The 12280-nt window shown below is 44.3% G+C and overlaps 1 protein-coding gene and 1 pseudogene across 1 annotated transcript; one reads left to right on the forward strand and one right to left on the reverse strand.

Annotated features, from left to right (window-relative positions):
* The first annotated feature begins 486 nt into the window (after nt 1–486).
* On the forward strand, nt 487–1449 carry LOC122440992 (olfactory receptor 7C2-like). The gene has a single exon (XM_043467631.1). The coding sequence runs from the start codon at nt 487–489 to the stop codon at nt 1447–1449; it is 963 nt and encodes a 320-aa protein (XP_043323566.1).
* Nucleotides 1450–9965: 8516 nt separating this feature from the next.
* LOC122440993 lies at nt 9966–10914 on the reverse strand (annotated as a pseudogene).
* Nucleotides 10915–12280: the final 1366 nt, after the last annotated feature.

The raw sequence follows: 12280 nt of genomic DNA on the forward strand, positions 1-12280 counted from the left end.
TGACACTGGTAAAGGATCCACCTGCCAACGTAGGAGGCACAGGAGATGCTGGCTCCAACCCCTGGGTCGGGAAGATCTCCTGGAGGAGGAAGTGGCAATCGATTTCAGTCCACATGCCTGGGAAACCTCACAAACAGAGGAGATGGTGGGCTACAGCCCATGGGGTCGCAGAGTCAATCACATGATTGAGCACACATGCAGGTCAGATGAGCCTAAAAACGTGAATTTCTAATATTTCTAGGGGGTGCTGAAGTTGCTGGTCAGAGACAATCACAATTTGAGGATTGCTGAACTCAAAGACAATTCTTCTAGATGTCAACAGTAACCACAATTTGTCATCAAATGAAGTCAATCCTTAGCCAAAATGAATGACTTCATGATCTCCCTGGGTTTGTATTAAGGATATTTCTGTCTTTCTGGGGAATATTTATTTGGGATAAATTTTGTATTCCTTTTTTCTTCCTTCTTGGCTAGCCCAGCAGACTCATGGAAAGAGGAAACCAAACAGGAATCAGAAACTTTCTCCTCCTGGGATTCACAGAGGACCCAGAACTACAGCCTCTCCTCTTTGGGCTGTTTCTGTCCATGTATCTGGTCACATTCACTGGGAACCTGGCCATCATCCTAGCCGTCATCTCAGACTCCCACCTCTACACCCCCATGTACTTCTTCCTCTCCAACCTGTCCTTTGCTGACATCTGCTTCACCTCCACCACCGTCCCAAGGATGCTGTGGAACATCCAGAAACAGAGTCAAGTTATCACCTATGCAGGCTGCCTCAGCCAGGTATTCTTTTTCATTTTGTTTGGATGTCTGGACAATTTACTCTTGACTGTGATGGCCTATGACCGCTTCGTGGCCATCTGTCACCCCCTGCGCTACATGGTCATCATGAGCCCCCGGGTCTGTGGGCTGCTGGCTCTGGGGTCCTGGTGCCTCAGTGTCACAGCCTCCCTGCCTGAGACCTTGACTATCTTGAGGCTGTCTTTCTGCAGAAGCATGAAGATCCCACAATCTTTTTGTGATCTTCCTGAAATCCTGAAGCTCGCCTGTTCTGACACCCTTATCAATCACACAGTGGTCTATTTTGTGACTATTACCCTAGGTGTTTTTCCTTTCTCTGGGATCCTCTTTTCTTACTATCAGATTTCCTCCTCCATCCTGAAAATGTCATCAGTCAGGAGCAAATACAAAGCTTTTTCCACCTGTGGGTCTCACTTCTCAGTGGTCTCCTTGTTCTATGGCACAGGCCTAGGGGTCTACCTCAGTTCTGCAGTCACTTCATCCTCTAGGACAAGTATGGTGGCCTCTGTGATGTACACCACGGTCACCCCCATGCTGAACCCCTTCATCTACAGTCTGAGGAACAGGGACATGAAAGGGGCCCTTGTGCAGCTCATTAGCCGGGCACTGTGTATCATTCACAGGGCCTTCAGAGGGCTCTCATAAGTAACTGGGCACATAACATTGGGGACCAGAAATCCTGGCTTTCTTCACTTAATGTTTTTATCTTTCCTAATACTCATGTGTTAAAGAAAAACTTTCCTTGGGTCTTCACAGCCCTCTCTATTTTCCTTCATGCTATATCTTTGGTTCCCTTTTTCAGTTTGTAACCATATGAATTTTAACTTCATATGAATTGAACCTGACATTTTCTGTTACATTTAGTGATGATTTAAATTTCTTAAAAAAATAAACTGAATCTCATGTTTTAATATATATTGTCAAAGTGATGGGATGTATAACTATTATGGAAACGTTGCATGCCAAACTCATTTACAGAGATGTTTTCTGAGGTTGTGTGAATTACATGAACTGGAAGAAGTGCCTTTTCTCTGAATAACTTTCAGTCACATCAAACTTAATGTATTTTATTTCATTCCTGATATGTGAATTCTGGAGCTGAACAGCTCAAAGCTAGCCGTTAAGTACTCAGGATCCTTCTGCTTTTTTGCTCTATCTCTAGCTTGACCGTGGGGCTTCTACCCTCAAGGTCACAAAATGACTTCTGCCCTTCCAGCAATTGCAACTGCATTCCAGGAAGGTGGAATGGAGAAGTATAATATAGAAGATATCCTTTCATCATTGACCACTTTAGTGTATTCTGTCTAGCTTCAAACTTTCACATCTGTATACATTACCTAAGAAATTCCTCTAGTCTGCTCTGCCCATGTTTAGAGAATTAATGTCCCAGGAATCACTCCTTAACCAAAAAGACCAACAGGAATTGGTGTATGAATCACTTGCCCATTGAGTGAAATAAGTCTGAAGCATACATATTTTACTGGCTCCTGTCTTTCCCCAGCAGAAGTCTTGGCAGATCATGGTGGTAATCGGCTTGATAAACACACCTTTCATTGTTGTTTTCTCTTGCCTGACTCGTGGTTCTATTTCTTAGGACCACTAAAATCTTTGTCTTCACTAGACTGAGCTACATTTCCTGAATCCACATAGTAACTTGATTGGCAATACCACAAAAGATATGCCTACTTGGAACCTGTGAATGTGACCTTTTTCCAAAAAGCATCTTTGCCAATTTAATTAAGGGTCGTCAAAAAGATAATTATGGATTGCCCTAAATCCAATGTCAGTTGTCCTTAGAAGATACAGGAGAGGGACTTCCCTGCTGGTCCGGGGGTTAAGAATCCACCTTGCAATGCAGGGGACTTGGGTTTGATCCCTGGCTGGAGAACTAAGACCCCACAAGCCTCGGGGCAATGAAGGCCTGAGCCACAGTCACTGAGCCTGTGTGCCACAGCGAGAGAGACGCTGAGCCACATGAATGACCCCTCAAGCCACAGCTAAGACCTGACACAGCTAAACAAATAGAAATAAACTTAAAAAATGTTTTACCCAAAAAAAAAAAAGAGACAGGAGATGATATGACAGAAACAAGTCCTGTGACATAAAGGCAGGAATTGGAGTGACATGGCCAAAAGGCAAGGGACTCTTGGAGCCACCAGAAGCTGTTAGAGGCAAGAGTGGATTCTCTCCTAAAGGAGGGGTCTGCAAGCCGCAGACCATGGATTAGTACCAGCCCATGGCTGCCGGGGTCCAGCCTCGGCAGGATCCAGGGGATACCCTCAGGATGAACGGCGTCAGCGAGAGAGAGACGTGAGACCAGAGAGAGAGACAGAGAGAGAGAGAGAGACCAGACAGGGGGTGCAGCAGGGTCTGGCAGAGTCTGGCAATGCTTTATTTTTTACCGTGGCTTTTATACCCTAAGTTAGTACGTTTCTAAGGGGAAGATAGTTTAACATTACCTCAGCTTGTTCTTCATGAAACCAGGGTGTTTTCTGCATGCTTCTTTGTTTATGAGGGTCTTGTACATTATCTTCTGGCCTTGGGGCCTATTGACATTTTATGACCTAGGTGAATGCAAAACTGTTTTCCGTAATCTATTCTTTAATGAACACAAAGGTCAGTCCTTTTGCAAAAGTTATCAGTTAAATTTATCTAAAAGGTTTACCACACAAAGACTCTGCAGCTCCAGTGAGGCAGCCCCTGTTTAGCATTCCTGGTTAAAATTAACAATTCTAAACTCTTATTTTTCTAAATCTTTAACTATAACTGCTTTTAGAATAATATTTTTATGTTCTCTAATAGGGCTTCCTCACCCCTGAAGGGCTCTGTGCCTATTAGGGCCTTTTGTGTGATCAGGTTCTTTATGCTGTTTATGATTAAGGTGTTGTGAGCAGTCATGTGCATTAGTACGCATTTGCCAAGCAGGCTAGAATGCCAGCAAAGGGGTCTAAATTGAAACACTCCTTTCATCCTGGATAATCTTATAGGATACCTCCGTCCGGCGGACACATTAATCAAAGTTCTAAGTTGATTCTGTTTGGAAAGAGATTGGGGAAGGCCTTCTACCTGTGTCACAGAAATTAGGGAGTAGTCTAATATAGCAAGCATCAGAAAGACAGAGATCATCTTTAAGGTGAGCGCCGGGGCAGCTTTTCGAAATCCCTGAAGTCCTGATCTGCCTTGCTTGTCAGGTCTCCTCCTCACGACCTTGTTATGGGTGGGATCTCGTGTGCTGGCTCCTGGTACATGGCCTGTTAGGAACTGAGCCAGCCAGCAGGAGGTTAACAGCAGGCCAGCAAGTGAAGCTTCATCTGTATTTACAGCTGCTCCCCACTGCTTGCATTGCCGCCTGAGTTCTGCCTCCTGCTCAACAAACTCAATAAAAATAATGTGCTTGAAACATCTTGAAATCCCAGGTCTAGGAAAATTGTCTTCCACTACACCAGTCCCTTGTGCCAAAAAGGTTGGGGTGCATGCGTGCTAAGTTGATTCAGTCATGTTCAACCCTCTTTGCAACCCTATGGACCATAGCCCACCAGGATCCTCTGTCCATGGAATTCTCCAGGCAAGAATACGGGAGTGGGTGGCCATGCCCTCCTCCAGGGAATCTTCCCAACCCAGGGATCGCATCCACATCTCTTACGTGTCCTGCATGGGCAGGTGTGCTCTTTACCACTAGCACCACCTGAGAAGTCCAGAAGGTTGGGGATCGCTGCCCTAAAGCCTTCAGGGGGAGTGCAGCCCTACTGACGTCTTGATTTGGGGTTTGTGGTCTCCAGAACTGTAAGAAAACAATTTCTGTTCCTATAACAATTTCTGTTCACCTGTGTGAATGTGTTCAGTTGCTTCAGTAATGTCCGATTCTTGGCAACCCCAAGGACTGTAGCTCACCAGGCTCCTCTGCCAAAATTCTCCAGGCAAGAATCCTGGAGCGGGTTGCCATGCCCTCCTCCAGAGCATCTTCCCACCCAAGAATTGAACCAGAGTCTCCTGCATGGCAGGCAGATTGTTCACCGCTGAGCCACAGGGGAAGCCCTATAAGGCACCCACACTGTGGTAATGTGTAACAACAGCCATAGGCAACTAACACAGATTGTAAGGAAGATTCTTAGTGTATTTGGAGGGTTACAGGCATCAGCTGCCATTTGTGTATACACACACACACACACACACACACACACTGCTGAAGGCCTGCTGATTTGCTCACTAGCATGAAGCTGCAGGGGCTTCCCAGGGGGTGCTAGTGGTAAAGAACCTGCTTGCCAGTGCACAAGACGGAAGAGACATAGGCTTGATCCCTGGGTCAGGAAGATTCCCCCAGAGGAAGGGACAGCAAGCCACTCCAGTGTTCTTACCTGGGAAACCCCATGGACTGAGGAGCCTGGCAGCCCACAGTCCATGGGGTCACAAAGAATCAGACATGACTGAAGCGACTTAGCACACGTGCACATGAAGCTGCAGATGGACCTACAACTGTTCTACATTCCCGGAGAACCTCTTTGAGTCTCTCTGCCTCTTGGGCCAAGTGTGTATGTTTATCTCCATGACAGAGGTCTTTGGGTTCTGCAGGATCCCTCATCACTGAGGTCAGAAGCAACACAGGTGAACACAGGCTTTATTCCATCCCCCTGAGTTTCATCTCTTGCTTGTAGCTTCCAGCCTGCCTTTGATGAACCCCCAGTCTGTCTTCTCATCTCAGGATAAACCCAGAAAGCAGGTCCCATATTTTACAATAGATAACTTCAGGGGTCTGAGATAAGTTTGTCTCATTCTGGTTGGCATGAAGGATTGAAAGAATGAAAAGATTATCTAATCCAATCCACAATCTCCCCACACACACACAAAAAATGATTTATATTTCCAATGTGGGTAGGGAGTTTGGCGTGTACATATATACACTGCTATATTTAAAATGGATAGCCAGCAAAGACCTACTGGATCAGGAAGATGCCCTGGAGAAGGGAATGGCAACCCACTCTAGTATTCTTGCCTGGAGAATTCCATGGACAGAGGACCCTGGTGGGCTGCACACTATGGGGTCACAAAGAGTCAGACAGGACTGAGCGCCTAGCATTATATATGAATATATATGTGTGTGTGTGTGCATGTTTAATCAATCTGTCATATATAAATTCAAATGCCTGTATCTGAATTTAACATAAATTCAAGTTCCAGTACCTGAATTAAACACAGAACCAGTGTTTTGTTACTGAAAGTGTGACCCTCATACTCAGACCTGCATCAACACACAGCCCAGTAGCTTGTTAGAAGTGCAGGGTCCCAGGGCCCACTGAGGACCTAGTCAATCAGAATTCAGCAGGCTGAAGGATTCAGGAGGTTAGAACTTTTTTCTTTCTTTGTCCAGTAGGTGGCGACACGATACAGCTTTTTTTTTTTTTTTTTTTTAATTCTACCTGAGCTGCTTCTGTTTATGAATCTGCACTTTAGAGCCTCCATGACCTGTCAAAGGACTTACCCTGTGCCCTAGCCATTGCTCTTGTGCCTCAGGGGTTTTGGTTCCTTGCTGCTGTCAGTGTTGCTGTCAGTGTCCCTGATGCATTTGTGATGCTTTTCTTGTAGCTTCTCCGAGATCTCCTGAGTCACAGGCTCTGATGTGACAGGGTGGTGGTAGGCGGTGGCACTGGGGTGGTAGGGGTGCTGTGGCATGTCCAGTGTGGTAAGCTTCGCCAGCTCTAACACAGAAGGTATGGAAGTGGGAGCAGGGAACACAGGGTCATGGACACCTAGGTAGGTGGTGGGGACACAGGGTCATGGACACCTAGGTAGCCGGTGGGGACACAGGGTCATGGACACCTAGGTAGCTGGTGGGGACACAGGGTCATGGACACCTAGGTAGCTGGTGGGGGGCACACAGGGTCATGGACACTAGGTAGCTGGTGGGGACACAGGGTCATGGACACTAGGTAGCTGGTAGGGGGGACACAGGGTCATGGACACCTAGGTAGCTGGTGGGGGGGACACAGGGTCATGGACACTTAGGTAGCTGTTGGGGGGACACAGGGTCATGGACACCTAGGTAGCTGGTTTGGGGACACAGGGTCATGGACACCTAGGTAGCTGGTGGGGGGACACAGGGTCATGGGCACCTAGGTTATTGGTGTGGGGGGACACAGGGTCATGAACACCTAGGTAGCCGGCGCGGGGGGTGGGGGACAGGGGCCCCACTGCCCCTCTGCTCCTCCCTCTGCTGCAGGCACCGATGCTGAAATGCCAGACCTGGTGCCACCTGTCCTGCTGCTTCTACCTTCCTTGGGGTTGAATTTATAAAACAGCAAATGGAAACACAGCCAGTAAGCTCTGGGATTGAATCCATAAGACACCTAAAAGAAGACAAAGCTAGTAAGCTTTTTGATATTAGTTTTAGTAATATCTATTCTAGATATATATCTCCTCAGGCAAGGGAAACAAAACCAAGAATAAATAATGTTACTGTATCATATTATAAACCTTTGTATAGAAAAGAAAATCAACAAAATGAAAAGACAAACTACCAATTGGAAGAATATATTTACAATGGGTATATCTGATAAGCAGTTGATATTAAAATATACAAATGACTCACATAACTCAACAATAACAACAAAAGAACTAGATTTTAAAATGAGCAGAGGACCTTAATAGATTTTTTCAAGTATACTGGAGTGGGTAGCCTATCCCTTCTCCGTGGGATCTTCCTGACCCAGGGATCAATCCTGGGTCTCCTGCATTGAAGGAGAATTCTTCACCAGCTGAGCTACCAGTGTGCCCTCAGAAAGACATACAGATGGCCAACTGACCCAGGAAGAAATGTTTAACGTCACTCTGTCAATTCCCCTACTTGTGAACGACTTCTGTTCTGAGAGTGTGTTCCAAGTTCTATTTGTTTGTAAATCCAGCAAAGTTAGCCTAGGTACCTAACTTTTACAGATAATGCCAGACACCTGAACTAACTTACATGACTGGATATGTGAACACGTGTTTGCATTTTAAAAGTTGGCAACTTGAAGGTTCATATGTAGGGCACTTACTGTAATTACTAAGGAAATGCAAATGAAAACCACAATGAGATATTACCTCATAGAGATATTACGCCTGTTACAATGGCATTATCAAAAAGGCAAGAAATGAGTGTTGGCGATCATATGGAGAAAAGGGAAACCTTTTTATTGTAGAGAGTACCTTTTCTCCATCATATGTTATTTGCTTATTATAAGCTAATTGTCCCATATGTGTGCCTCGTTGGTGTGAATTTAAGTTGGTACAGCTACAATGGAAAACAAAATAGAGACTCCCCAAATAATTAGGAACTATCATATGATTCAGCTATTCCACTCCTGAGTATTTATTCTCAAACATGAAAGCATGAATTTTTAAAGATGCATGCACCCTTAATTTCATCACAACAGTATTTAAAAGAGCCAAGATATAGGGGGAAATATGTGTAAATATGTGTATGTTCATACATACACAATGAAATACTACTCAGAATGAAAAAGATGAAACTTTTCATTTGCAACAACATGGATAAAATTTGAGGGTGTTTTGCTAAGTAAAATAAAACAGATAGAGGAAGACAAATGCTCTTTGATTTCACTCATATATGGAACAGAATGAACAAACAAAGTTAGTAAATGAGCACTCCAAAGCAAACAAGATCGAACATATAGGGTTAATGGCTTAAAGGGGATCGACTTCATCATGATGAATGGAAACTAAAGTTTTGCTTGTGAGTGCTCTGTCCCATATACAGAAGTAAAAAAAAAAAAAATTGTTTGTACACATGAAGCTTATATGATATTATCTCAACAAATTACATATCAATTAAAAATGAATAAAAATGAAGACATATATACTGGTGTTTTCTAAGATCATTCATCCATTGAAAATAGAAGAAAAATAAAACATTACTGAATTGAAATTGCACCTGTGTTGGACAGGTTTGTTGAGATGGCCCTAAGTGAAGCTTTCTCTGTATCCATGTCTTTTGAAACGTGACACTGAAGCACCTTGCATTAGGAGGAGGTGTCTCTTTCTCCACCTTTGTATCTGGGCTAGACTTAGGATTTTTATTTGCTTGAGTCCATAGAATTTGGTGAAAATAATGGTGTGCCTTGAGAGGACTGAGTGCATTTTGCTGAATTCTCAAATAACTCTGCCTCAGAAACATGAATAAATCCAGTTGGGCTACCCCAAGCTTAAGAGGACCTACAGAACAGAGCTTCACGGTCCCAGCCAAGAACATGATAAGTCAGCCTATAGCTAGCTGGGGGCTTCCCTCATAGCTCAGTCGGTAAAGAATCTTCCTGCAGTGCAGGAGCCCTGGGTAGGGAAGGTCCTCTTGCAAAGGAAATGGGAACCCACTCCAGTATTCTCACCTGGAGAATCCCAAGGTCAGACGAGCCTGGCAGGATACAGTGCATGGGATCACAAGAGTCGGACATGACTTAGGGACTAAATGACCACTAGTTGATTTCCCAGTGTATTAGAATGCTCAACCAAGATCAACAGAGCCTCCTCGGCTGACTTTCCTGTAAATAAATACACAGGAGGATTTGAGCAGAGATCAGCACAATTCCAAACCATCCATTTTAATAAAACAATGTCACATCTCTTGCTATTAAGACAGATTGTTATGTAGCAATGGCAAACTGACACAACAATCAAAAGAAACAGAAATGAAGGCAATTATAATAGTTTCCCAGAGCTTCCCAGGTGGCTCAGTGGTAAAGAATCTGCCTGCAAATGCTGGAGGCACAGGAGACGCAGGTACAATCCCTAGGTCAGGAAGATCCCCTGGAGGAGCAAATGGCAATCCACTCCAGTATTCTTTCCTGGAGAGTCCCATGGACAGCGGAGCATGGCGGGTTACAGTCCAAAGGGTCACAAGGAGTTGGACATAATTTAGCGACTGAGCTTCTTGCCATTTGTTAAATTTGAGAGAGTGGAAAATCATAAAAGTGAAAAACTGATGGATATGATAGAAATCACTAAGGCTAATCAAGTGAGTTACATAAAGTGCAATGAAGGAGGCAAAGTCAAAATATGAGAATTCCAAGAAATAAAGGAGCAAATTCTCTTTTCACAATCTGACCAAAAATTCTGATCAGAGATTTATAATTTCAGACTCTGAGGCTTTGAAACTTTAAATTATGTCCCCTTCTTTATCCCACAACCATGGGCCTTTTTAGAGCTGCCTCTCTGAAGAATGCTCGCAGAGCCCTCTTTATGTCTTTGTTCCTCAGACTGTAGATGAAGGGGTTCAGCATGGGTGTGACCACAGTGTACATCACGGAGGCGATTATACTTGAATGTGCCCTGTGAGTAGCAGCAGAGCTAAGGTACACTCCCAGGCATGTGCCATAAACTAAGGAGACAGCTGAGAGGTGAGACACGCAGGTGGAAAATGCTTTATATTTACCCTGAGCTGATGCAATTCCACATATGGAGGAAGCAATCCTACAGTAAGAGTAAAATATGCCTGCAAAGGGACCAGCACCCAGTAACCCTGCTGCAAAAGACATGGCAATTTCATTAAGGAGGTGGTCAGAACTGGCAAGTTGGACCAGCTGTTTGAGTTCACAGAAATAGTGAGGGATAAACACATCTCTACAAAAGGACAGCCTTGATACCGTGAAGGTCTGTATCAAGGAATCCAGGACACTGACGGCCCAGCTAACTAGAACCAGAATTACACAGAGCTGGGGGTTCATGATGACCGTGTAGTGAAGGGGGTGGCAGATGGCCACAAACCGATCATAGGCCATCACAGTCAGGAGGAAGTCATCCAACCCTGCAAACAGTATGGAAAAATGCATCTGGGTGACACAGCCTTCATAGGTGATGGCGTTGAAAATATATGTTCTGCAGCATCTTTGGGATGGTGGTGGAGGTGAAACAGATGTCTATGAAGGACAGGTTAGAGAGGAAGAAGCACATGGGAGTGTGGAGGTGGGAGTCTGAGCTGATGAGCAGGATGATGAGCAGGTTTCCAAACACAGTGACCAGGTACATGGAGAGGAAAAGACCAAATATGAGGGGCTGCAGTGCTGGTTCCTCTGAAAATCCCAGAAGAAAAAATTCTGAAACCTTTGTGAGGTTGCTTGGTGTCATTTGTCGATGTTGACTGTAAAGAAACATGACAATATGATTCATTTTCACAAAAAGGCCCATTATAGTGTTGAAAAAATACACTCTGTATTTTGCTTAATTATATTTAATTATATTTCTTAATTAATTTCAATATTTTGCAAGAACTTGGTCTTCTTTAGGAAATTCCCTCTGTCATTTCTAACTTGCAAATGTGTTCCAGTTTTAGCATTTTCCCCAAGATGTCATGTAATCCACATATTTAATGAGAAATTTTTTCATTCCTTTGGGCACTATATATTGAGTGACACAATATCTCAGGTACTGTCTAGGAAATGTGCATACGGTGCTGAAATATGAAAACTTAAAAAATCTGTCCAAGAAGAAAAAATATTATGTGCATGTGAGTGTGTGTGTATGTGTGGGCTCGGTCATGTCTGACTCTTTGTAACCTCATGTGCTGTAGCCTGCCAGGCTCTTCTGTCCATCTATCCATGAGATTTCTCACGACAGAATACTGGAGTGGGTTGCCATTTCCTCCTCTAGGATATATATGCCTGGGAAATGGTGAAATGTTCTATGTAGAAATTTGAAAGCACGTATAAGGGAAAGACTTATGAAGGGCTCCTATTATTTAAGGCAAGACATGCAAAGAATAGTTATCATTTGAACAGAGACCTCAAGGAAGAGAGAGCAGGAGCCATGAATGTGCCAGGCACAAGAACTTTGTGCCTGGCAGAGAGAATAGCCAGTGCAAAGACCCTGGGGAAGGTACCTGTCTAAGATGCCCTAGTTTTTAAAAAAAGACACTAATGTGGGAGGGGTTAATGAGGGGAGAGGATGAGAGCAGGAGGGAGAGTGAGGAGAGATGGAGCCAGAGGAGGCTGAGCAATAAGGTGGGCTCCCCACTGCTGTTGAAACTTCAAAGCCCCACTATGTTCTCCTAGCACTTTATGAAATTGCTGCACAGATGTCCTGTATGTTTAAATGGATCCCTTCTGTTGATCGAGTTCTGGCCTCTGTGTATGAGAGTCACCTTGGAATATGTGAACTCGGTACCGCTTCCCTGAAGACTTCTCACACTCCAGGGGGCAAGAAAACAATGACCTACAGGGAGACCCTGGTTTCCTAGGCTGTGTTACTTCCACCTTGTTTTCACCCTTAACTACCCTGATGAAGTTAAGGTTGATGTTGCTCAAGGTGATTAGATCAGATTATGTAGAAAGGGCATCCAGAAATTCCCTTTTGTACATTTCCCAGGTGGCTTCCCAGGTAGCACAGTGATAAAGAATCTGTCTGCCAATGCAGAAGATGCAAGAGATGGGGGCTCAATATCTGGGTTGGGAAGATCCCCTAGAGCAGGAAATGGCAACCCACTTCAGTTTTCTTG

Source organism: Cervus canadensis, chromosome 4, assembly GCF_019320065.1.
Source record: "Cervus canadensis isolate Bull #8, Minnesota chromosome 4, ASM1932006v1, whole genome shotgun sequence".
NCBI classification, from domain to species: domain Eukaryota; kingdom Metazoa; phylum Chordata; class Mammalia; order Artiodactyla; family Cervidae; genus Cervus; species Cervus canadensis.

What these genes read in the sequence shown, in the direction of transcription:
- LOC122440992 (XM_043467631.1), top strand. Translation starts at nt 487, where the DNA reads ATGGAAAGAGGAAACCAAACAGGAATCAGAAACTTTCTCCTCCTGGGA.